General features: G+C 36.6%; 1 protein-coding gene across 2 annotated transcripts in view; it reads left to right on the plus strand.

Annotated features, from left to right (window-relative positions):
• Window positions 1–23,848, plus strand: part of IFNAR1 (interferon alpha and beta receptor subunit 1) — a 53,296-nt gene extending 29,448 nt beyond the window's left edge. For both annotated transcript variants that reach the window (XM_069074924.1, XM_069074923.1), the window contains exons 7-11: window positions 12,132–12,331; window positions 12,429–12,583; window positions 13,809–13,959; window positions 16,562–16,707; window positions 21,356–23,848. In XM_069074924.1, the coding sequence (XP_068931025.1) occupies window positions 12,132–12,331; window positions 12,429–12,583; window positions 13,809–13,959; window positions 16,562–16,707; window positions 21,356–21,601 (898 nt within the window). In that variant the 3' untranslated portion in view covers window positions 21,602–23,848. The remainder of the gene's footprint in view (window positions 1–12,131; window positions 12,332–12,428; window positions 12,584–13,808; window positions 13,960–16,561; window positions 16,708–21,355) is intronic.
• Window positions 23,849–27,301: the final 3,453 nt, after the last annotated feature.

Raw genomic sequence — 27,301 nt, forward strand, 5'->3', positions numbered from 1 at the left:
GTAGGGAAAAGAGGAATCAGGAGTGGGAGAGAAGCCATCACTCACAAGCTCTATTTATTATTCTTCAAAGTTAGATGATATAAAGAATGGACCTACAGAAAGGAAATATAACTTCACTTGTATTAAAGTGTAATCACACAAACTGATTAGAAAGTTGATGCGGATGGTCATTTTGGCTTGTGTTTGGCATATAAGTTCTACCCTTAATATACTTAATAATAGAGCCATTGAAGAGAGAGATGTTTCAGAGGGCTTGGCTATGCAACAATTGGTCAACAAAACATACATAAAATAGTTTATTAATGATGAAAATATGTAATTTAGACTCTAAGGCAAGTGATATAGATGGTAAATGCAATAGAAGTTGAGTATAGAAATCTTTGTATGCTGAGGTGGTAAGAAAATGCCTTGTAGAGCAAGCAGAATTTAAGATTTGAGGCATTAGCAGTGAGCTTGGAGACAAGGCAATGAGGAAGCCAGCCTAGCTGGACAGAGTATTCATGTTGAAGAGTAATGAGAGAAAAGTTTTGATGGGTAGGATAGTTCCAGATTATGCAAAAACTTCAATGCTTTGTAGAGAAATCTGAATATATCATTTTCAAATTGAGAGATTTTTTTAACAAATCATGAGGAAGGTGAGGCTGCATTGGGTAATGCAGTGGTACTGGAATTCAGAAGAAAAGGACAAATAACACATTTCAAAGGAAGCAATTACAGAAATCCATAAACATATCTAAAGGATAACAGAAAAGGAAAAGTCATACATTATTGAGATCATGAACCTGGATAAATGAATAATAACTTTATGGACTGAAATGGTGTTATGGTTATGGAATTTAAAGATCTTCCATGCCCCTTGAGTTTGCTGATGTAGCAGGACGGGGTGGGGCAAGAGGAAACAGAAGCCAAGCTAGAGTGCGTGCAGCGGAGGTGGCGAACTCCTTTTTTTGAGCCAGCCAGAATTTCTGCTAAGGACTCCTGCTAAGGACTGCCAGGGAGGGAACTTCAGGGGGCCAGAACTGCTGGGAGCATGCTTCATGAACACTGAGCAATTGCTATGAGTGGGGAAAGGAGGATCTTTGCCTGAGGTAGCCTGTTCTGCTTTGAAGGCTTGAGAATGTGGGTGTTTACTACATTAACGACATGTGCCAACTTCATAACTACTGTGATGACTTTCACTTTCTGGTTTGGGGACTCAGTTTTCTGGTATTTGAATAAATGTTCTAGCTTTATTACCCATGTAGAGAGCCTTGTGTATTTTGTGATTAATAACCATATCAGCATATTTATAGTTACTGTAGGCATTGTGAATATTGCATTGTTGATACAGATGGGGTGTTGTCTTGGCAGGAAAGATGAACAAATGAAAAAGTATTTGTTAAGTATGACAGGAAGATAGAGAAGAGAGGCATGGCTGGATGCCTGGGGCTAGATAAACCTAGAGGCCTCTCCCTGACCAAGACAGTGTTGTTCCTGGAAAGAGTTTGAAAGCTGAGTGGCTTAACTCCAACAAAGTATAGTCTCTGGAGATTTGGTTCAGAGGGTAGGAAGGCTTAACTGGTAGAGAGCTGTGGAAAAGTGTGATCTATGTCCAGTCAGCACAGCAGAGCTCCAGGGCACTTAACCTTTTTCAGGCCACAATCTCTGGAGGTCTTTGGGGGTAAAGGGTAAAGGTGGGATTTGTAGCAGTAGTAAAGCAGCACTTCGGGATGATGGTAGGGGACAAGCATAGATGAAGTCCTGGGGAGATCAGAGAAACAAAAGACAAGATCGAGCTAATTTTGAGGGGATCAGGAAAATGGAAGAGAAATGGGACTAGGTTTTGATAGGTGTGATTGGTTAGGAAAGGCTGAAGATGTAGATTTGAGTCTTTAGCATGGCAGAGACAATTGAAACTCTCAGGATCAGGTCACCTAGAGAAAGAATTTAGAGAGAATAGGAGAGAGGAGTAAGGACTTGAGCCTTGTGGCCCACAATTACTGAGGAAGGACAGAAGTTAGAGGAGCAGAGAGGTCTAATCAAGGTAAGAGGTAGAAACAGTAGCAATGAGTGGAAATTGCTGATTTCACCTCAATAAAAGGGAAAATACCCAGAACCATCTGAAATTAGAATGGCTGAGCAGTCAATCAGCAAGCCTTTATTGAGCACTTAACATGTACCAGACTGACAAAAAGGTAGAAAAAGAAAGCCAAAACAGTGCCTACCCTCAAGAATTGTACATTCTGATAAGGGAATAAGGGAGAGAACCTGTAAACAAACTGGTCTCTTATGGTAGATATAAAGTAACCATAGACGGTAGCACTAGCTGCTAGAAAGACTGGGTGAGACCTCCCGCAGAAAGTAGTGTTTGAGTTACGTTTTGGAGGAAGGGGGGATTCTAAGAAGTAGCAGTGGAGAGCGTTCTGAGCATGGGGGACAGCCAGAACAAAGGCTTGGAGATGGGAGGTGGAGCATTGTATGTGAGAACAGCAAGTAGGCCAGTATGGCTGGACAATAAAGTTCATGGAGGGGAAGAAGGTATCCGAATGCTAGGAAGATAAGGGAGCCAGATTGGGATGAGCTTCAAATACCAAAGGCATTTATGTTTGGTCCTAGAGGTAGTACAGAATTACTGGCATTTATTGAGATGAGGGGTGACATGTCCAAATTTGTACTTTAGGAAAATCACTTGGGGAGCAGAGGAGGATGGATTGAAGGAGGGAGAGACTTGAGTCTGGGACATCAATTAGGAAGCTATTGCAGTAGTATAGGTGAGAACCGATGAGGGCCTGAAACAGTTAGGTCTTTTTTTTTTTTTTTTGGTCTTTATTAATTTGTTTACTTTTAGTTTACAAGATTCATTACCACAATTCCTTGAGTTTCTAATTTTCTAATCCCTCCCCCCCACAATGGCAGCATACAATCAAGTATAGTATCTGCAAATACTTTCACATTAGGCATTAGTCAGATTATAGAGAAGGATTGTAGTAGATGGAATCAAGAATGGGAAAGAAGAAACAAAACCAAACAAGAAAACGAAAAAGGGAAGGTAATTTGCTTCAATCTACATTCAATCACAGTTCTCTCTGGATGTAAACATCTCTCTCCATCATGAGTCTTTTGGGTTTCACTTATGTCTCTGGATTTCTGAGAAGAGTCCAGTTTATCAAAGTTGGTCATCACACATACGTTGTGTCTGTAATTGTGTACAAATTCCTCCTGGCTCTACTCTTCTCACTCAGCATCAGTTCGTATAAGCCTCTCCAGGTAAATGTGAAGTCCATCTGCTCCTCATTTCTTATTGCACAATAGTATTCCATAACATGCACATACCACAACTTGTTCAGCCATTCCCCAATTGATGGGCACCCCCTTAATTTCCAATTCTTTGCCACCACAAAAAGAGCTGCTATAAATATTTTTGTACATATGGGTCTTTTTCCCACTTCTATGATCTCTTTGGGATACAACCCAAGAAGTGGTATTGCTGGGTCAAAGGGTATGAAATTATTTATAGCCCTTTGGGTATAATTCCAGATTGCTCTCCAGAATGGTTGAATCAGTTCACAACTCCACCAGCAATGCATTAGTGTTCCAATTTGTCCACATCCTCTCCAGCATTTGTCATTTTCCTGTTTTTTCATCTTAGCCAATCTGACTGGTGAGATGTGGTACCACAGAGTTGTTTCGATTTACATTTCTCTAATCAATAGTGATTTAGAGCAGTTCTTCATGTGCTTATAGATATCTTTAATTTCTTTCTCTGAAAACTGCCTGTTCATATCCTTTGACCATTTATCAATTGGGGAATGAATTGTATTCTTATAGATTTGGATCAGTTCTCTGTATATTTTAGAAATAAGTCCTTTGTCAGAGACATAGGTTATAAAAATTCCCAATTTCCCAACTCCCTCTTAATCTTGGTTACACTGGCTTTGTTTGTATAGAAGCTTTTCAATTTAATGTAATCAAAATTATCTGTTTTGCATTTTATAATGCTCCCTAATTCTTGTTTAGTCATAAAGTCTTTTCCTCTCCACAAATCTGACAGGTAAACTATTCCTTGTTTTCCGAGATTGCTTTCAGTATCAACCTTTATACCTAGATCATGCACCCATTTAGACTTGATTTTGGTATATGGTGTTAGGTAATGGTCTATGGCCACTTTCTGCCATACTGTATTCCGGTTTTCCCAGCAGTTTTTGTCAAATAGTGAGTTCTTATCCTGAAAACTGGGGTCTTTGGATTTATCAAACAATAGATTACTATAGTCATTGACTGCTGAATCTCGTGTGCCTAATCTGTTCCATTGATCCACTACTCTATTCCTCAGCCAGTACCAAGTGGTTTTGATGAGTGCTGCTTTATAATACAGATTGAAATCTGGTATAGCTAGTCCACCTTCCCTAGCATTTCTTTTCATTAATTCCCTTGATATTCTGGACCATTTATTCTTCTAAATGAATTTTGTTACTACTTTTTCTAGCCCTATAAAGTAGTTTTTTGGTAAATTGATTGGTATGGCACTAAATATATAATTTAATTTGGGTAAAATTGTCATTTTTATTATATTAGCTTGACCCAGCCATGAGCAATTGATATTTTTCCAATTAGTTAGATCTGACTTTATTTGTGTGAAAAGTGTTTTGTAGTTGTGATCATATAGGTCCTGGGTTTATTTTGGCAGGTAGATTCCCAAATATTTTATAATGTCTACAGTAACTTTAAATGGGATTTCTCTTTCTATCACTTCCTGTTGAATTTCATTGGAAATATATAGGAATGCCCAGGATTTATGTGGCTTTATTTTATATCCTGCAACTTTGCCAAATTTATTTATTGTCCCAAGTAGTTTTTTTACTTGATTATCTAGGATTCTCTAAGTATATCATCGTATCATCTGCAAAAAGTTATAACTTGGTCTCTTCTTTGCCTAATTTGATTCCTTTGATTTCTTTTTCTTCTCTAATTGCTACTGATAACATTTCTAATACCAGATTGAATAAGAGGGGTGATAGTGGACACCCTTGTTTCACCCCTGATCTTATGGGAAATGCTTCTAGCTTCTCCCCATTACATATAATATTTGCTGATGCTTTTAAATAGATGCTACCTATTATTTTAAGGAAGGCTCCATTTATTCCTATACTTTCTAGTGTTTTTAATAGGAATGGATGTTGTATTTCGTCAAAAGTCTTTTCTGGGGGCGGCCAGGTAGCACAGCAAGTAAGAGCACCAGCTCCAGTGTCGGGATGACCTGGGGATCAAATCCCGGGCTCAGACACTTAGCACCCACCCAAGAACACCTGGCCATGTAACCTTGAGCAAGTTACTTAACCCCAATTGCTTAGGGGCAGCCAGGTGGCTCAGCGAATAAGAGCACCGGCTCCAGTGTCGGGATGACCTGGGGATCAAATCTGGGCTCAGATACTTAGCAACACACCCAGAAATAACTGGCTGTGTAAGCTTGAGCAAGTTTCTTAACCCCGATTGCTTAATAAAAAAAAAAAAAGCCTTTTCTGCATCTATTGAGATAATCATCTGATTTCTGCTAGTTTTATTGTTGATATGATCAATTATACTGATGGTTTTCCTAATATTAAACCATCCTTGCATTCCTGGAATAAATCCTACCTCATCAAAGTGTATTATTCTTGAGATAAGTTGCTGTAGTCTTTTTGGTAGTATTTTATTTAAAATTTTTACATCTATATTCATAAGGGAGATTGGTCTATAATTTTCTTTCTCTGTTTTATCTCTTTCTGATATAGTTATCAGTACCATATTTGTGTCATAAAAAGAATTTGGTAGGACTCCTTCACTAATTTTCCCAAATAGTTTGTAGAGTATTTGGAATCAATTGTTCTTTAAATGTTTGATAGAATTCACTAGTAAAATCCATCTAGCCCTGGAGATTTTTTCTGAGGGAGTTGACTGATGAAGCCATCAATTTCTTTTTCTAAGATGGGGTTATTTAAGTAATTTATTTTCTCTTCAGTTAATCTGGGCAACTTGTATTTTTGTAAATATTCATCCATTTCCCTAAGATTGTCAAATTTATGTGCATACAATTGGGAAAAATAATTCTTAATTATTGTTTTGATTTCCTCTTCATTGGAGGTAGATTCACCCTTTTCATTTTTGATACTCATAATTTGGTTTTTCTTTTTTTTTTATCATATTGACTAAGGGTCTTTAGTTTTATTGTTTGTTTGTTTGTTTTTTTCATAAAACCAGCTCTTAGTATTATTTATTAATTCAATAGTTTTCTTAACTTCAATTTTATTAATCTCCCCTTTAGTTTTCAATATTTCTAATTTAGTATTTAATTGGGGATTTTGAATTTGTTCTTTTTCTAGATTTTTCAATTGCATGCCCAATTCATTGAACTTCCTTTTCTCTAATTTAATCATGTATGAACTCAGGGATATAAAACTTCCCCTAAGAACTGCCTTTAATGTATCCCACAAATTCTGTCATGTTGTCTCATTATTATCATTCTCTTGAATGAAATCACTGATTGTTTCTATAATTTCTTGTTTGACCCACTCATTCTTTAGGATTAAATTATTTAATTTCCAATTAGTTTTTAGTCTGTCTTTCCATGGCCCTTTATTGCATATAATTTTTATTGCATCATAATCTGAGAAGGATGCATTTAATATTTTTGCCTTACTGCATAGAATTGTGAGGTTTTTATGCCCTAGAATGTGGTCAATATTTGAGTATGTGCCATGAACCACTGAGAAGAAAGTATATTCCTTTTTATCCCCATTCAGTTTTCTCCAGAGATCTATCATACCTACCCTCTCTAAAATTCTGTTCACCTCCTTAACTTCTTTCTTGTTTATTTTGTGGTTGGATTTATCACGTTCAGAGAGGGGGAGATTAAGGTCTCCCACTAGTATAGTTTTGCTATCTAATTCTTCCTCTAATTCCTTTACCTTCTCCTCTAGGAATTTGGATGCTATACCACTTGGTGCATATATGTTAAGTAATGGTATTGCTTCATTCTCAATGGTGCCTTTTAGCAGGATATAGTTTCCTTCCTTATCTCTTTTAATTAGATCAATTTTTACTTTTGTTTTATCTTAGATAAAGATTACTACCCCTGTTTTTTTTTACTTTAGCTGAGGCATGATACATTTTACTCCAGCCTTTTAACCTTTACACTATGTGTATCCCTCTGTTTCAGATGTGTTTCTTGTAAACAGCATATTGTAGGATTATGATTTTTAATCCATTCTGCTATCCACCTCCATTTTATGGGAGAGTTCATTCCATTCACATTTATAGTTATGATTATTATCGGTTTCTTTCTCTCCATCCTATTCCCTCCCCTGTTAATGCTTATATTTTTTCTCCCCTTCTCCCTTCCCCTCCTTAATAATTTTCCTTTTGACCACCGCCCCCCTCAGTACTCCATTATAAGCCCCCCTCCCTTTTTCTCCCCTTCCCCCTTACTTCTTCCCTCCCTACTAAACCCCCCCCTTTCGTAGCCCTTACCCCCTCCAACTGCCTGTAGGATATTTTTATACTTAATGAAGTATGTTATTTCTTCTTCACAACAAGAGTGACAGGAACAAATCTCATGCAAAGCTCCTCTCCCTCCCCTCCTTCCCTCTAATATGATACATTTTGAGTCTCTTCTCCATAGAGTCCTGTGCTTAACTGGTTGTTATTCCCTCCTTGCATCAGAACCAATGAGGGAAAAGCTCATATAATATTCATCTCCCTCCCTTTTTTTCCTCTGCTATATTGTTTTTATGCCTCTTTGTGTGGCATAATTTACCCTTTTCCACTTCATTCCTCTTCTTCCATTGCAGTCCCTTTGTAGGCCTTAATAAGATTTTTTTAATCGTCATTTTGTGTAATTTATTCTCATACCCTCTACTTGTCTATAAACAGTTTGCTCCTATTAAATAACAGGGTGTGTATGTGTGTGTGTTTTCCTTGTTTACCTTTCTATGTCACTCTTGCATCTTGTACTTCGAGGTTGAATTTTCCATTGAGCTCTGGCTTTTTCATCAGGAAGTTCTGGAAATCTGTTATATCATTGAATGACCATCTCTTTGCCTGGAAGAATATGCTCAATCTCCCTTGGTAGTGATCCTTGGTTGTAACCCAAGCTCTTTTTCCTTGTGGAAAATTGTATTCCACTGCCTCTGATCTTTCAGTGTAGAGGCTGCCAAATCCTGTGTGATCCTCACTGTGGTTCCTCAATGTTTGAATTGTTTCTCTCTAGCCACTTGAAGTATTTTCTCTTTTACCTGGTAGTTCTTGAGTTTGCCCAGAACATTTCAAGGACTTTTCAGTTTGGGATCTTTTGCAGGAGGTGTCTGGTGAATTCTCTCGATTTCTATTTTACCCTGAGGTTCTAGTATCTCAGGGAAATTTTCCTTAATGAGCTCTTGGAGAATGTTGTCCAGGCTCATTTTTTCATCATGATTTTCTGGTAGGCCTATGATTTTCAGATTGTCTGTCCTGGATCTGTTTTTCAGGTCAGTTATTTTTCCATTGAGATATTTTACCTCTTTTTCTAATTTTTCATTCTTGTTGTTTTGTTTGACTAATTCTTGGTTCCTCATAGAGTTATTTGTTTCAATTTGGTTGATTTTAGTTTTTAGCAAATCATTTTTCTTGGTTAGTTTTTGGAGCTCCTTTTCCATATCATACACTTTTCTTTTTAAGGAGCGGTTTTCTTCATTATAATGTTTTTCTAATTCTGCGATTTTGATTTTAAAAGAGTTATTCATTTTGTCTTCTATCTCTCTCATTTCGTTTTCAAAGTTCCTTTTGAGCTCATCTAGGAGAGCTTTCTGTGCTTGAGACCCTTTCCCTGTTGATGTTTCATCTGTGGGTGTGGAGTCCACATTGTTTCCCTCTGAGTTTGGTTCCTCCCTCTGAGGATAGTAGGACTCCAGAGTCTTTGTAGTCTGCTTTCTACCCATTTTGAGGCAGGGCCCTAGCCACGCCCTTCCTCTAAGGTTCCCAAGCCTTTACTGTAGAGGGTTTTGCCCTGGGGCAATAGTTCTTATGTTGGGGGGGGGGGGGGGGGGGTGGGGGCGGGGAGGGTTCACCTTGCTTTCCTGGTGGTTGGGTGTCGAGGTTAGGTTGTTTTTTTTTTTTTTTTTTATCTGGGCTATGGAGTGGTAGTCCCAGGAGTATTTGCTGTCCCAGACAGGGGCCCTGCATTTGGTTCTTACCTTGCTCTTTCCAGTCCCAGCCTTTTGGTGATAGGCCTGGTAGTGGCCTTTGTGGCTGGTGGGACAACTTGCCCCCCGAGTTGATCAGGCCTCCTCCTGGCCTGTCTCTGCGCGGCCACTGCCTTCCCAGCCTGCCTCTTGCACAGCCGCTTCCTTCCCGGTCTGTGTCTTCTTTAAAGAAGGAGATACATGGGTTGCTAGGTGGTGCAGTGAACAAAGCACTGGCCCTGGAGTCAGGAGGACCTCAGTTCAAATCCAGTCTCAGACACTTAACACTTACTAGCCATGTGACTTTGGGCAAGTCACTTAACCCCAATTGCTCTGCCTTACCCCCTCCAAAAAGCAAAAAAAATAAAAAAGGAGACATACTAGAGATGTTGTGGAAATAGGAATACCAAAATTTGGTGACTAATCAGCTATGTGGGGTGAGCAATGAGACAAGTACAACAATAAAGTTGCAAACCTGGGAGGGTGCTAGTGCCATTGATAATAATAAGGAAGTTACAAAAAGGGATAGATTTGGGGGAATGAATTTGAGGTGCCTTTGGGAAATCCTGTTCAAAATGTTCAGTGGGTAGGACTGGTCCTTAGGAGAGAGACTAGAGCTGAAAAGAGAGGATCTCTCAAAAGTTTTAGAGAATTTTTGAGTTTTAATTAATTTAGAAGTATAAATGGTTCAAACTTACAGAAATGTCATCTGAAAGTTTATTTAATTCTTTTCCATTTATCAAGTTATACAAATTTTGAATAATAAAATTTTAATTTTTAGAAAAGAAGGCACCCTGGCATTGTGTGCACAATGATGTTTGGGTGACACTGTCACAAATTACTAATTGTCTCAATGCAGGGCACTGATTTAGAAAGGCAGATCCTCTTGTGTAAGCCACCTAAGTCACCTGAGCTATCTCCATTAGATTTTTTCCTTGTGGGAGTCTTCTCAGACCTGTCATATGCATCAAACTTTATTCTTTGGTTGATCTTAAAGCTAGGATTATAAATTTAATCCTTTCAGTTATTAAGGAGCAGCTGATGCAGTTTTTGGTTGTGGTTTTTTTTTTTTTTTTTTTTGCTTTTTGGAGGGGGTAAGGCAGGGCAGTTAGGGTTAAGTGACTTGCCCAAGGTCACACAGATAGTAAGTGTTAAGTGTCTGAGGACAGATTTGAACTGAGGCCCTCCTGACTCCAGGGTCAATGCTGTATTCACTGAACCACCTAGTCATCCCTACAGATTTTTACAAAGTTCAAATATCATCTAGAGCAATGTATAGTATATGATGGTGGTTATGTTAAATTTTAATAAGAAATGTTAATATTTTAACATTTTAAATAATTAACCCTTAATTTTTTAAAGGTTTGTGGCATTTATACTTCTGAAGTTATTAAAGCTTAAAAGTGAGATAAGATTTTTTGGAACACTTTGTATAGCTGGAGGAATTATTTGTATAAAGATCCTAGTTGAAACCATGGGAGCCAATGAGATCGCCATTTAATAGAATATAGAAACAAAAGAGAAAAAAAAGCACAGGAAAGAGCCTTATGGTATATTCCTAGTTAGATATCAAATGATATGGAAAGGTGACTGAGAAAGAGTGGTCAGATAGGTAAGAGGAGAATTAACAGGAAAAAGTATATCCAGGTGGTAGATGGTGTTTTTATGCTAGACACATAAAGAATGAGTTCTTATAGAGCACCAGCCCTGGAGTCAGGAGGACCTGAGTTCAAATCTGCCCTCAGACACTTAATACTTACTAGCTGTGTGACCTTGGGCAAATCACTTAGCCCCAATTGCCCTGCCTTCCCTCCTCCAAAAAGCAAAAAAAAAGAGAGAGAGAGAAAGAAGAATGAGTTCTTTATCACTAATGATCTCCAAGCCACAAAGAGTGGTTGCTTATAAGGATGTTATAAATGAATTCTCACTTAGACATAGGTTGTACTAGATGACCTCTGGAGTCCCTTTTAACTTTGAGAGTCTTTAACAACAATTTCTCAGTGGTACCACCAATCACCTATTTTCCCCATGTTGGAAATTGTGGTGTATTCTCTTATATCTTACATCTAATCATTTACCAAGTCTTATCAGTTCTGGTTCTATGATATCTCTTGAGTATATAAGCTCTTCATTTCTACTTCTACCATCCTAGTACAGGTCATCATTACTACCTGCTGGAATTATTGCAAAACCTTCCTAGCAGGTTTTCTACCTCCATTTTCTCCCCCCTTCAAGTAGCCCTTCAGAACATCATGACCAGGCTTATCTTCTTTATTGATCTGGTCACATCATTCCTCTGCTTAAAACCTTTCAAGTTGCTCCTTATTACCAACTTAAGAGTTTGGGTTCTTTTCCGTGGTAGCACAACCATTTCCAATCTGGCACCAATCTGCTCCTTAAGTTTTATTTCATATTATTCACCTCCACATACTTTTTATTTCAGCCTAACTGAACCATTCATTATCTTGTACACCTATTCCTTTTCTCATGTTGCTCCATGTATCTGAAATGCTTCATTCTCTTGAATTCTTACTCATCCTATAAAACCCAATTCAAATGTCACTGCCCTCATTCACCCCCTCTCATTTCACTCTCAAATCTCACACAGCACTGTGTACCTTTAATGGGTTTTTATTTCATATTGATAGTAATTTATGAATCATTGTCCCTGTCCCTAATAGACCATAAACCTCCTAAGAGCAAGAATGTCTTCCGTAAACTTTGTATGTCTCCTAGATGATCAACACTTCAGACATTTTGAGGAACTGAAAATAAGCCAGGGATATCTTGTCAAGGGCATTTAAAAATCTGATTGATGGACCCTTCATTTGTTCATACTGTTAAATGATAAAAATAAGGGATGCAAGTAAAATTATTTCTAAATTTTATAAAGGTCTAATGTACTTAATTCTGAAATTGTTGAGCTTTTTAAAAAGTAAATTACATTTTGTCTTATAGTGGCTATTATAAAAGAATTCCAAGTGACTACTCAGATAAATGGAAAACTCTATCTAATTGTAAAAATATCACAAGTAGACATTGTGACTTCTCAAGAGAAATTACCACAGATGGGATTTATTATCTTCGTGTACAAGCTTCAAATGGAACTATCACATCTCTTTGGTCTGCTGAGAGAAAATTCGATACTAGAATACACAGTAAGCAGATAAATGTTATAATTCTTTTATTGATGTGAATATTATTAAGTTGTATTTTTCTAATCAGATTTTGTTTCTCTCCATAAACTATATCTAGCCAGAAGAGGTCCTCCAAGCATAATAGTGAAACCTGATAAGGATTCACTCTCTGTCTACATTAGTATTCCAGGAGAATCTGAAAAAAAACCAATTAGCCAGGATTATCCATTAATTTATGAAGTTACTTACTGGGAAAATGCTTCAAATATTGAGGTAAAAACATGAATACTATTTTCCAATTTAAAAAGTTCATGAGGTTCATTTTAACACTAAATTAATTATGAGTTAGAGAAATCAACCAACCAGCATTTATGTTATAATGCCTACTGTATGCCCAGGTACTGTACAGGGGCTTGGGAATGCAAATAAAAAGAATGATGTCTAATTTCTAATCTCAAGGAGTTTGCATCCTAACATTTTGAAGTTTTAAATTTGGAGTAATGCCTGAACTTTAAGGCCATATGATTAATTCAGTTAATCACAGTAGGGGAGATGGTACCATAGAAAGTATAGGACATTGATTAATCTGTTTCTAACAGATTGCTTTTCCTCTATGAAATAGGAATCATAAAAGCAGTCTCTGCAGATGCTGATAAGTAAGAATAGTAAATTTGTTGGAGGGGTGGGGTTACCTCTTGTTGCAAATCTGAGCAAATTTAAGTGAGGTAGTTACTTTATCTTATGAATCCATTGTCATCATTACTCAATAGCTTACATCTTTAGAATTAGTCAGCCTGGGACAGCTAGGTGGCGCAGTGAGTAAAGCGCCTGCCCAGAGTCAAAAGGACCTGAGTTCGGTTCCGACCTTCGACACAACACCCACACAAAAAAACTATGTAACCTTGGGCAAGTTACTTAACCCCAATTGCCCTCCAAAAGGCAAAATAATAATAATTAGTCAGCTTTCAGTTAGCCATGTTTGAGAAAAGGAATAGTAGTATGGAGTAATCCAGATTAGAAGATGATGCATTTCAAAGCTAGATTAATTTGTGTAATGTTATTTTTTGACAGGAACAAATTTAAATTCTCACCTTAGTAGTTATATGCAAACTATGCAGTTTTGCATTCTTTAAGCACACATCATCAAATACAAGGGCAGACAGACCAGAAATAAATAATAATAAAGCACTTTGTAAATTTGATCTTCACAACAACCCTATGAGGTAGGCTGTACAAATATAATCACCTCCAGTTTACAAATGAGGAAAGTGAGACCCCAGAGAGGCTAAGTGACTTGTCCAAGGCCATTGAACTAAGTGATAAAAAGTACTTGGACCCTAGTTCTTCTAACTCCAACTGAGTGCTAAGTAGAGGTCAGTTTGGAATTAAACACTTGACACAGATTATCCATAAAATGGATATTTCACATCGACATAATTGAGAGCTGGCTACTATATTGAAGTGTTTGTGTAAACTTTTCCCTTTTTTTTCTTTACAGAACAAAGTGATAGTAAAAGAGAAATTATTTACAGTTTCTGATTTGAAGCCCCTGGCTCTATATTGTTTCAAAGTCAAAGCTCTTCTTGAAGATGAAAAGAGCAACAAATACAGTCAATTTAGTAATGTTGAATGCAAGAAAATAACACCAGGTCAGTGGAGATTTTTTTGTGTGTATCTGTATTGCAAATGAACTTGATAATAATTATTTTACTCAAATATACTAAGGGATCCACAGTCTCATGGAACAAAAACAATCTTAGGTTATTGATAATTGTTATAAAAATGTTCCTTTTTCTTTTCCCTTCAAATATATAACACCAGGTGAATTTATAACAGGCATAACTCTTTTAGGTAGTTTTCATGATACATTTATGAAATTATTTTGTCATTTTTTCTGTCATTTAATAGGTATGTAAGAAGTCTTTCAAATGCTTTATGAAAGTTAGTTTGGGTATTAAACTCCATGTTCTTTCTTTTTTTTTCCTTTTTTTTAAATCATTTTTGTTTTCTTTTCCAAATTGTCTCCCACTTCCCACCACTACCCATTGAAAAAGCGAGAATAAAACCAGTTATATGTGTGTGTGGTTAAGCCAAAAAAAAAATAGCTTCAGTCTGTACTCTGGTTTGAATACCTCTCTGTCAGGGAGGATAGTGTGTTTTCATTATGAGTCCTCTGGAACTGTGGTTCCATTGTGTTAATCAATGAATTCTGTATTATTTCAATCGATGTCCCCATATTTTTGTTTTCCTCTCATAAATTCTTAGTATCTGACTTAACCATATGCTCTTTTAAATCTCTTGCATATTTGTTTCTTTATAATATAATTAACATATTCTGGTTTATCACTTTAGTTTTTTTGTTAATTCTTTTCAACCTATAGGATTTCTTAGTCTCATTGTGTAGCCTCCAGTGGTAATTGTAAAGAATTGTTTCATTAGTCTTGTTTCTATTAAAGTGAGAGACCAGTGTACTTTTTTTGACTGAGAATATATAAGAACATCATAAAATCTGTCTGAAAAAATTGTATTAATTTTTAGGAGGTAAATAAAATATGTTGACAGGAAAATATGGACTGTGTGCTTGTAGAAAACTAATTTAAAGGGCATAGTGGAGTTTAATAGTAATAATAGCATATGAAATATTAAGTTTGCAAGCAGTATAGCTGTTTTCTACGCAGAGTAAATCATTCAAGAAGAATGAATGAACTGAGTTTGAATGGACTTGACCAAGAATTTTCCTCTACAAATCACCAAGGATTGGTCATCCCACTCTGCTTAATAACCTCCAATGAGGGGTGTCCATTACTTCCTAAATTAGCACTTTCCCTTTTCATTTTTAGGAACTTTTAGCCTTTCTTCAAGCCTAGAGTTATCTCTCTGTAGCTCAGACTCATTGCTTCTGGCTCTACCCTCAGGAGCCAAGAATAAGCCTAATCCCTTTTCTGCATGACAACTCTTCAGATATTTGAAGACAGCTATCATTCCCTAAACCCTCACCCTCAAACAGTTTTTCTCTTCTCCAAGTTAAAGTCTCCAATAACTAATCCTTATAGAGAATAGTTTTTAGGCAACAAGTTTCAGTTTGCCAATTCTGTCCTAAAATGTGGGACATAGAACTAAGTACAGCACTATAGATGTGCTCTGACTAGCACAGACTTCAGTGGAAATCTTTCTGCATACTCAAATGTTCTTAACACAACTTCAGATAGCATTAACTTTTTTTTCTATCTTGTCATAACATTGACAATAAAATCCATGATATTTTTCATAAGAATTATTATCTAGCCACTCTTCCTCATGCTAACTTGAGATTTTTAAATTTTACATTTATCCCTATTAAATTGCTGCTATAGTCTATGTGAAGAGAGGTATAGTGTCCAACACTTAAGAGGTGATACTTGGTGCCATATTTTAGGAAGGATATTGATAAGCTAGAGAGCACACGAGGAGGTTTTCAGGATGGTGAGGGAGCTGAAGACCGTAATATGTAAAGATTGGTTGGAGGAACTGAGGCTTTTTGGCCTGGAGAAGAGAATATTTTCAAAGGAGGGGATGATATCCATTTTCAGATAATTGAAGGATTTGTCACATGGAAGAGGGATTTGATATGTTTTTCTTTACTTCATAGGGCAGAATTTAGGATCAATGGTTGACAGATATAAAGAGGCAAAGTTACACTTCAATGTGGGGCTGTTTAGACAAGCTTGGGATCTTTCAGTGTTAAGTTAAGTTAAGTTAGACTTAAATAATTATAAAAATATTAATTTCTTATGGCTACATTATGCCAATAAAGATGAATATGTAACTAAATTAATTTACATATTAAATTATTTGCCAATTAAACTCCTAAAGGATGATCATCTAGGGTCAGAAAAAATAGTATTATTTGGTACTGGTTTAAAAATAGCTAAGTTGTTTAGTGGTAGGATAGGCTAGGATCCATAAGCAAAGGAACATAGAAACTGTTTTCAGTAAACCCAAAGATCTTAACTGCTGGTATAAAGACTCATATTTGATGAAAATTGTTGGGGAAAGTGGTAGGGAATTTGACAAAGAGAGATACCCATCAAATTTGTACAAGGGGCAGCTCACTGGGTGATAATGGTAGTATGTTAAAAAATGCCTGGGATGTAAGACAAAGCGCAGCAGATAGATAGATAGATAGATGGATATATGTATATGACTCACTTTTTTCTCTGCCTAGAATGCTGCTTATTAAATTTATTTTATTTGAATTCCTTTTTTTCCCAGATGAACAGGGAAAATCCTGGATTGCAGGCATTTGCTTTGTTTTTATCATCATACTGATCTTCATAGCTTATTGTTTAAAACATCTACTAAAAGGGGTAAAATCTGTGTTCTATCCATCTTGTAAACCTCCTTCAAATATGGGTGAGGTATGTGGTACTTTTTTCCTCTTCTTTTGGAGGGATACAGATTGCACAGAATTCTAATCCCTTAAGAAACCTGTATAATGTTAAAATTCAATAGAATATTTAAGATTTACTACAAAAAATCTCAGGGGATGGTTCAAGCATTTCCTCTAAGTTGCAGTAAACATATAAAAGATGTAACACATATGATTAAATAAAAATCATGAAGAATAGCAGGATTTGCTATCAGATACCACATTCCTCTGACAAATTGAATTCTATGGCACTTTTTTTTCCTTTTTTTTTTTTTGGAGGGGGGGAAAGGTAGGGAATTTGGGATTGACTTGCCCAAGGTCACACAGCTAGTTTTTGTGTTAAGTGTCTGAGGCCAGATTTGAACTCAGGTCCTCCTGACTCCAGGGCCCTTGCTCTCTTCACTGAGCCCCTCGCCGCCCCTGTGGCACTTAATTTTTGCTATTTTAAGTTTTTGAAACATGTTGCAGAAATTAAATAACGATAAATAATCATATTCATGGCTGTGAAATAACTAATGAAAAGACTGGGATACATCTAGGTCTCTTATCATTATCATAAAATGTCTATGTTCTTAAAATAAACTTGTAAATACCCATTTACTTTGGGCAAATATTAGTTGATTTTTAGGTTCTGTCACTATTTCTGAATCCTGGAAGTCAGTTGTTGACTTCCTCAGTGAGTTTAGTACTTAGGTCACAGACTTGCCTTATATCTCAATCCTTATCAACTTCATTATTAATGCTGTTGACCCTAAGTGGCCTTCAAGTTAATGAACCTTCTTTTTTTTAATGGTACCTTTTATTTTTATAGTGTTTATTCCCCAGTTACATATCAGTGCCATTTTTAGCATTCATTTTTACAAGATTTTGAGTTCAAAATTTTTCTCCCTCCCCTCTTCTGAAAATGGTAGATAATTTGGTATAGGTTATACATGTGCTATCATGTAAAACCTATTTCCATATTAGTCACAGTTATGAAAGAAGAGACAGATCAAAAGTAAGAAAACAAAAAAGGATAAAGTAAATGAAAAATATACTTCAGTCTGCATTCAGAGTCCATCAGTTCTTTATCTGGATGTCGATAGCATTTTCCTTCATGAATCCTTTCTACTTGTCTAGGATTATTATGTTGCTCAGAAGAGTTGAGTCATTCATAGTTGATCATCACAGTGTTGCTGATACTGTGTGCAATGTTTTCCTGGTTCTGCTCATTTCACTTGGCATCAGTTCATGCAAATCTTTCCAAGTTTTTCTGAAATCTGCCTGTTCATCATTTCTTATTGCACAATAGTATTCCATTACATTCATATATGACAGCTTATTCAGCCATTCCCCAATTAATGGCATCTGGTCAATTTCCAATATTTTGACACCACAAAAAAGAGCTGCTATGAATATTTTTGCGCAGTTTTTTATTTTTGCACAATATTGTTTATGATCTCTTTGGATTACAGACCCAGTAGTGGTATTGCTGGATCAAAGTTTGATTTGTACAAAGTAGTTTGATTGCCCTTTGGTCATAGTTCCAAATTGCTCTCCAGAATGGTTGGATCAATAAACAACTCCATCAACAATGCATTAGTATCCCAATTTTCCTATATCTTCTCCATCATTTATTATTTTCCTTTATTTGTCACATTAACCAATCTGATAGGTGTGAAGTGGTACCTCAGAGTTGTTTTAATTTGCATTTCTCTAATCAATAGTGATTTAGAGCATTTCTTCATATACCTATAGATAGCTTTGATTTCTTCATCCTGAAAACTGCCTGCTCATATCCTTTGGTCATTTATCAGTTGGGATATGGCATATATTCTCATAAATTTGACTCAGTTCTTTATATATCTGAGAAATGAGGCCTTTATCAGAAACACTTGATATGAAGATTGTTTCCCAGCTTTCTGTTTTCCTTCTAATCTTGCTTGCATTGGTTTTGTTTGTACAAAAGCATAAATTTAATATAATCAAAATTATCTGCTTTACATTTTGTAAGGGTCTCTATTGCTTAGTCATGAACTCTTCCCTTCCCCATAGTTAAGACAGATAGACTATTCCTTGTTCTTCTAATTTGCTTATGGCTCACCTTTTATGTCTAAATCATGCACCCATTTTGACCTTATCTTGCTATATAGTGTTAATGATCTTTTTAAATCCCATGAGCTCTGTTTCTATTTTACAGGTGTCTTATTTAGACACCATCACCCCTGATCACCACCTTTAAAATTTGCCTTGTTCATCACTATTTCTTATACTTGCTTGTGGCTCCTAAATCTCCTCCATCTATATTTCACTTCTACTTTCTTCATCATTCCCTGCTGTCTGATCTGTCTTCCTTGCTTTGCTCCATTTAGTCTTGACCCTAAAGTTAGTTTGGCAAGGTTCTATACTCCGCTCTTGGCTCTGGAATCCTTTGCCATCTTATCCTGCTATTCCCACCCCACTAATCTGCAACCCTGGTTAATCTCCATCATCTAAGTGATGCAGCCATATAAAGTTGGTAGGCTACAAGCTCACATTATCTAATCTCACCTGGGTCCTCACTGAAACACTGCAATACTTTTATTTTTCTCTGATCAACTCTGCTAAATTTTCCACAGCAATTGTTCCAAGCCTTCCAAGTCAGTTCACAAAGAATCTTGCAAACATTTAATAAGCTCTAACTACCAGTACAAGGTGTCATGTTAGACATTGGAGATACAAAGAAAAAAAATTAAATAAACCTTCCTCTCAAAGAAGACAATTTTATGCCATTCCTCCTCTCTTCGCAGATGTCCTTTCCTCTTACTTTACCTGAGAATTAGACCTTTGGAGGCCATTTTCCTTCCTCCACACCCTAAATCTTCTTTAATGCTCTTTTGCTTCTTTCTCAAGAGTATGAAGAGGTCCTTGTCATTGCCAAGGCTAATGCCTCCATTTGTACCCTCAATTTCCTCACATCTGTGATAGGCCAGGCCTGATTCTGGCCATCCTGATTACTCAGTTTTGACATTGGACCAAAATGAATTACACATGGAAGTTAACAAAAGAAGTTTATTTAGCAATATGTGGGGGTTTGGGGGGGAAGATACTCAATGCAGAAAAGGACATCAAACAAGGATAAAACATTTATTGTACATTTGGGGATAGCATCCCTGCACTTGTGTTGCCCATAACAACCTACAGTTAAAAAACCTTAGAAGGAAACAAATGACCACTCGTGCCCCCAATTTTATATTATGGATGCCAGGAAGCTCCTTTTTTGTATATACTTATTTTATATCAGTTGGCTTGAGCCTTTAGGTCCTTTTACCCGATTAATTCTCAGTACCTTTTAAAGGAAAGAATACATTCCTCATGGAGTAAGGTCACATGGTTTTTCTTGCTCCTCATCTTCTTTTCCCATTCTTCCAACATTCTATACTGTCAACCACCTCTCCCATTTGAATATTTTCTTCTCTGTTGGCTTCCATGACACCTTTCTCTCTTGGTTCTTCCCCTACCAGTACATTCCTTCTTGGTTTATTTCTTAGTTCAACTTCCTACCCTTTAAACATGAGTGCCCCCCAGATCTTTTTCTCTGTATATTTCCTTTGGTATCTCATCTGTTCCTAAATAGTCTTTCCCCTGAACTCAAGTGCCACAATTCCAGGTGCCCATTGTATATCCCTATCTAGATTTCCCTCTGGCATCTCAAACCTAACATTTCTAAAACTGAAGTCACATTCTTTCCCCTTAAACCTGTTCTTCATAGTCTTTTTCTCTGTTGATGACACCATATCCATTTACCCAGACTCTTCTGTCTCCCTTCTCCCACACTAAATTATTGCCAAGTCCTAACATCTTTTTCTCTACTCTTGCTGCCACTTTCCTAGTTCAGGCTCTTATTCTCTCTCAGCAGAATTATTATAGCCTTTTCACAAGTCAGAATTATCTTCCCTCTCTATTTCATCCTTATAGCTACCAAAATGGTCATCTTAAGGCAGGCCTGAATATGTAATTTCTCTGTTCAGAAACCTTCACTGACTCCCTATTTGCCTCAGAAATAAAATACATGGGGGCAGCTAGGTGGCACAGTGAATAATAGAACACTGGCCCTGGAGTCAGGAGGACCTGAGAGTTCAAATCCAGCCTCAGACACTTAATACAAAACTATTCATGTGACCTTGGGCAAGTAAGTCACTTAACCCCAATTGCCCTGCCTTCCCCCCTCCAAAAAGCAAAAAAAAAAAAAAAAGAATAAAATACATGACCGTGGGCAAGTCACTTAATCCCAAGTGCCCTGCCTTCCCCTCTCCAAAAAAAGGAAATGAAATTTGAGGAACAGTAAGTCCTGAGTACCAGGAGAATCAAAGGAAGCTTTTAGCATCAGTTCTTTTCTAGGAATGGCAGAAGAAAGCACAGAAATTAAAAATGTGGTGCTGATTTCAGGAAACAGATAACAGCCCTTTTCATTATGCTTAACTGAGATCCTACATGTAAGAAGTGGTATAATCCATATTATTTAAAGCTTTCTAATTGCCATTTCTTTAATTTAGTTAAAGCTTACAGGTTTTCTGAATTTATATGCCTAAAAAAATAAGTAGTAGGAGTAGTTTGACAACCATATTAACAACTTAATAATGTTAAATTAATTTTTTTCTGTTCTTTTTCTCCATTAGTGGTTCTCTGATCTGCCATCAAAACATCTCCTTGTCATTTCAGAAGAACCAACAGAAAGCTGTGTGATTGAAAAAATAAATAATACTGTGTTAGAAGAAACAAATCAGAATGGAATAAATGTTGATATTTGCAGTAAGCAAGACAATCAAGATTCAGGAAACTATTCCAATGAGGATGAAACCAGTGGCAATAAAATGACTGAAAAAACACTACAACAGGAAACAGTGCAGCAAGAAGCCCTCTGATGTATTACCTTGCCAGTGTTCTGACTGGGGGCCTGAGTCCTGTGCCCTCCTTAGTAATTCTAATAGAATTTTTGACAGAGAAACGAAGTCTATTAAGCCCCAAAACTCTTAATAATACTTGTCTTTTTAAAAACTGAAATTCCTAACATTTAAAGAAGTATATTGGTGCGGCTAGGTGGTGCAGCAAATAGAGCACCAGCCCTGGAGTCAGGAGGACTTGAGTTCAAATGCAGCCTCAGACACTTACTAGCCATGTGACTTTGGGCAAGTCACTTCACCCCAATTGCCCTCCAAAAAGCAAAAAAAAAAAAAAAAGTATATTGCTCCTACATTTATAAATGTCTTCAAAGTTCTTTCTTTGAGTTCTATCCAGATGTTGGACACCTACCTCTCTAAATGACTTTTTCTAAATATTACTATTTGTTTACCATTTTATAGCTCAGGATATTAACTGAATTCACTGTGCTACTTATCACTTTGTGGCCAAATGCTAATCTTTTTCATTTAATATTAAAGTGTCTTATCTTTCAGAAGAATTATGTAACCTTTGGGCAAGTCATAAGGCAAAATCCTTTTTTTTCTTTCTGTGCTCTCTTCTGTGGTTACTAAGGCAATCTGCTTAGAAGGCAGACTAAGAAACTCACTCTAAACAGCATGCCATCAGTCTTCTCTACACAGTTTCATTAGGAGTCAACTGAAAGCAGTTTTTGTTTTGTTTTAAAACAGCGTTAAGTTCCAGAAAGTAAAGTTTTGTGAACCACACCCACCTGTTGCTAGAACTTTCAAGTTGAACTGCCTATTTTGTAGTTAGAATTTAACTTGCTTTAAACATCCTTTAACATCTCTTCATCCTCTTTATAATGAGAATGATAGATATCTAACCTAGAAGAAACCTCAAGAAATCATCTGGCCCAGTCCCTTGACAAGTGAGGCAGCATTTTTACCTTTTTACCAGTAAGACAGCTGAGATGTTGTATGGTGCTCCCTTGGTTAAGGCCATGCAACCAGAAAATGGCCCACAATTTTGGTTAATGACTTACTAAAGCTATAACTTTTTATTGGATTTTATAGACCTAAAATGACAGGGATATGGATTGTTTGGTAAACAGAAAAATTATTTGAGTCCAAATAGAAAAAAAATATTTTTCCAGAGGTTTATTAGTGAGCCTGTGGAGATGCCAATGATAATAATTTTCATTTATGCAGTGTTTTGGGTTCATAGAGTCACAGCCCTGTGAATTTGGCAGCATAAGTGTTAATTCTCTCAATTTAACAAATAAAGAAATTTACATATGAACTCCATAAGATTTAGGGTGTGAAAAATTAAGTAACCTCACCATGTCCTAATAGCCTAATATCAAGTATAAAGCAGGATTCAAATCTAGGTCTTCTGAATGTTTAAGGCCAGCGTTTTTTCTGAAATGTGTTATCTCTAGAGGAAGCTTCGTTATCCCACGATACTGAAGATAGAACATGGGCAAAAAGGAAGAAATAGAATAGGGCTCTATCAGACTTAGAACTGGCAGACACTAGTTTAACCACCTCGTTTTATAGTTGAGAAAACATGCCTCCCAGATAGGTCATATAAGTAATAATGTACTTCAAAGAGTAAAGTTATCAGGTGTCAGGAAATTAAAGAGAGAAATTATTATTAGCATGTTGTTTGACTATTTTGTGGATAAACTGTTTCCTCTTTTGGATATGAGGTGGCCGCTCCCTGCTATGCCATGGTTTTTCAGGCTGTCTCCCTCTACTCTTCAGCCAATATATGCTCAAGAAATGCAGACTTTGTATTAGAATGCAGGCCTGTTTTTTTTAAATCATATACATTCCTAATAAACAATTTCTGTACTGTCTGCGCTTTACATTGTCCATGCCACTTCTCTGCTAACATGGATGATCAAAATTTGATTTAGGGAACGTCCTAATTGGCCGCTGGGAAGTACTGGGGGACCCAGACTATCCAGCATTGGCTATGGGCCTGAGTTATTGTTTTCCAGCTGTGGTATATATGTCATTCCACATCCTCAGATTACAAGATTTCTTAGGCCTACATTAGAGCACAAACCAATTGCTAAGATTCCATAGCCATTTGGGGTAAATAGGGGAACTGATTTTTACTTTAAACTGCCCTGGTATATATTTATTGTATATATACTTTTGTATATACTTCTTTTCTATATACTTATATGTGTATATGTTGTACATATTATTTGCTGTAAAATATAAGCTCCTTATGAACAGAGATTGTTTTTTTGTTGTTTTTTCTTTGTATCCAAAGTGCCCAGCAGACTGCCTGCCACATAACCAACTTTTAATGAATGCTTTTTTGTTGATAGATGTTCACACACCCCTACCCCACAAAGCCCTGAAAATAATAATAAAAAAAATTCATCTTCCTGCCTTCCTAAGCCATGGTCAGGAACTACTTGAGTTTATAACTTAGTTTGCTATAATATGGCAAAGACACCTTAGATCTTACAAGTTAGTTTAGGAACATACTCCAGGATGAGCTCTTCATCAGAAACTGCCTTTGTTCACTTGGTGTTTCTGACACACATTTTATGCATCCTTATCAGGTGAAGGCAAACTGCTTTTCAGTGATACAAACCAAACTGATTTTAGCTTCAATGACTTTCCTGGGTCTGTCCTATATTGCTAGAGGCTTGTAAATGTCTGAATTGGTCTAGGAGAATGGACTGGGACATTCTGCAAGCCAATAGCACCAATGGTATTCATAGCTCCATGGAAGAGTAGTCATATTTGGCAATTTTGACTGTCCTATTTTTTTTTAAGCACAATATATTGTTTCTTCTGGATAAAAGTTTTCATCCCTTAGTGCTGCAAAAGAAATGTTACCTTTGTGGGAAAGAAAAGGAGAAAATATGGGTATTAAAATGACAGGAACTTTAGGAAATTGTCAGTCCTAAAAGGATCCTTGGGAGAAACTTCAGAGAGCAGGGATTTCAAATTTCAAAACAGTATGCTATGTCAGTGAAATGTCAAGCCTTCACCTAAGGAGCAAAAAAGAAACAAGATAATACGTATAGAGAGGGGAGATGAGAAGGGGACTTGTATTTTTTCTTTACTCTATCATCCATTATGTCCTTTATTGCATGTTCAGTCAGTATCATAAAAGTAATGAAATTAGAGACAATTGGGGCTGGAAAGGGCCCTAAAAGTTTTTCTAATTAATTTTTATGCCTCCCCCCACCCCAGTTTTACAAATAAGGAAACAGAGGTCCAGAGAGGTTATTTAAGATCACAAGTTAAGTTAATGGCAGAGCTGGGCCAAGCATCCAATATCCCAATTCTTAATGTTCTTTTCATTTCAATATGAGACTTCATCTGAAATGATAAATACGTTTTTATAACATAGAAATCAAAATACTCATCTAAAGTCATAGATGTGTGCCCCATGGCACATGCTTCCTTAGAGTCTGAATATAAACCAAGAATTTTGTATTATCTTTTTTAATCCTTATGGTCAATAAAATAGTGCTGAGCCAAAGAAGTGATACATTCCAAATATATCCAAAACCAGAATATGAGAGGTTGTCAGATTCTATCACTATAAAATTTAAATATGACTAGAAAAAAAATATATAGCTATGGAGTTCTTACATTTGATGCTTAAAAAGATTCACTATTTGAACTAAGTAGTTTTACTGTCTTTTAGCATAAGGAAACTAAAGTTAATTTTAAAAAATTTGGTTGAGAAACATGACAAATGTTTATATTCTTTGTTGGAGTATGGAAGACAAAAAACTTTTGACTTTGTTTTCAACATATTCTAGGCACTTAATTTTGTTTTTAAAAGAAAAAAAAAGATATCATGCCTGGAAAAATATCAGGATTATACAAACTTCAACCCTAAAACTTTTTAGTTTTCTTTCTTTTTTGTTTTTGTTTTTCTTTTTGGAGGGGCTAGGGGAGGGTAATTGGGGTTAAGTGACTTGCCCAAGGTCACACGGCTAGTACATGTGTAGCAGCAAGCACCCCAAGCGCGTCCTCAGGGTTTGCAGCTACCACAGGTTCTTGGATCTGCTTTGCTAAAGGAAAGCAACTCAAAATGGGTTAATAAGCTTACTTTAATCAGTCAGACATATATCGTTTACCTTGTTCAGGAGAAAAGGTCAGCACCCTGAACCTCAAAATATACAGGCATAATTATCAAGACAGAAACATCAAGTAGACAGATTTCCAAACTGTCCAACCATTACATCCATACCCAGTCAACATCTGGGTTTCCACATTCTGGGTTTTTCAAAGCTGGGGGACTCTCAACAACGGCTTCCCAGAATTCAGATCAAATCACAGAATATTTCTCAAAGTGAGTCCCAAAACAAAGCTACACATCAGGGCTTATATAGCCTTCTCCTGGCTCAGAGAATGTAACAACCTTATTGACCCACTGGCCAATCAAAAAGTATCTACTTCAAAACAAGCCTCCCTCCCCAGGCTTCTGGTGCACTTTAGCCTAGGGGCAGGGAAGATCTTTAAAATTTACATTCGCATTACAACATGTTTCAGATTTCTTTTAAAGAAAGGAATTCTGACAAGCCACTCCCCAATTGATAAATGGCCAAAGGATATGAACAGGCAGTTCTCCGAAGATGAAATTAAAGATATCTATAAGCATATGAAAAAATGTTCTAAATTGCTTAGAAAATTAGAAAAATACAAATCAAAACAACTCTGAGGTACCACATCTCACCCACCAGATTGGCTAAGATGACAAAACAGGAAAATGATAAATGCTGGAGAGGATGTGGAAAAATTGGAACACTAATGCATTGTTGGTGGAGTTGTGAATTGATCCAACCATTCTGGAGAGCAATCTGGAACTATGTCCAAAGGGCTATAAATAAGACCTAGCAATACCACTTCTAAGGTTATATCCCAAAGAGATAAGAGAAGTGGGAGAAGGACCCATATGTACAAAAATATTTATAGGGGCTCGTTTTGTGGTGGCAAAGAATTGGAAATCGAGGGGATGCCCATCAATTGGGGAATGGCTGAACAAGTTGTGGTATATGAATGTAATGGAATACTACTGTACTACTGCACTATAAGAAATGAGGAGCAGACAGACTTCATAATAACCTGAAGAGACCTATAAACTGACGCTGAGCGAGAAGAGGAGAACCAGTAGAAATCTGTGCACAATCACAGACACAACATATGTGTGACGACTAACTTCAATAGACTGGGCTCCTCTCAGCAATGTACGGTTATAAGACAACTCCAAAAGACTCATGATGGAAAGAGATATTCACACCCAGGGAAAGAGATACAAAGTCTGAATGCAGATTAAAACACAACTACTTGCTCTGTTTCTTTTTCTGATTTTTTTGTTTCCTCTTTCCCACTGATCATTCCATCAGTTATAATCCTTCTTTACAACCTGACTAATGATTAATGTGAAGATATTTGTAGATCCTGTGTTTGAGTGCATGCCATCATGTGGGGGGAGGGAAGGGATGAGGATAGTGAGGGAGAGAAAATTTGAAACTCAAGGGACTATGGAACTGAATGTTGTTAATTAAAAATAAATAAACAATCAAATTAAAAAAAAAAAAGAATTCTGTACCATATATAGAGTAGCTACAGCTGAATCCACAGGAAGAACTCCAATTCAGCATCCTTACCCCCTAACAATTTCTTGCTCCTGCATGAGCACAAGTAAACTCATGGCCT

Source organism: Petaurus breviceps, unplaced genomic scaffold, assembly GCF_028583685.1.
Source record: "Petaurus breviceps papuanus isolate PSGF00001 unplaced genomic scaffold, PetGlider_PUasm1.0 90897, whole genome shotgun sequence".
Taxonomy (NCBI): domain Eukaryota; kingdom Metazoa; phylum Chordata; class Mammalia; order Diprotodontia; family Petauridae; genus Petaurus; species Petaurus breviceps.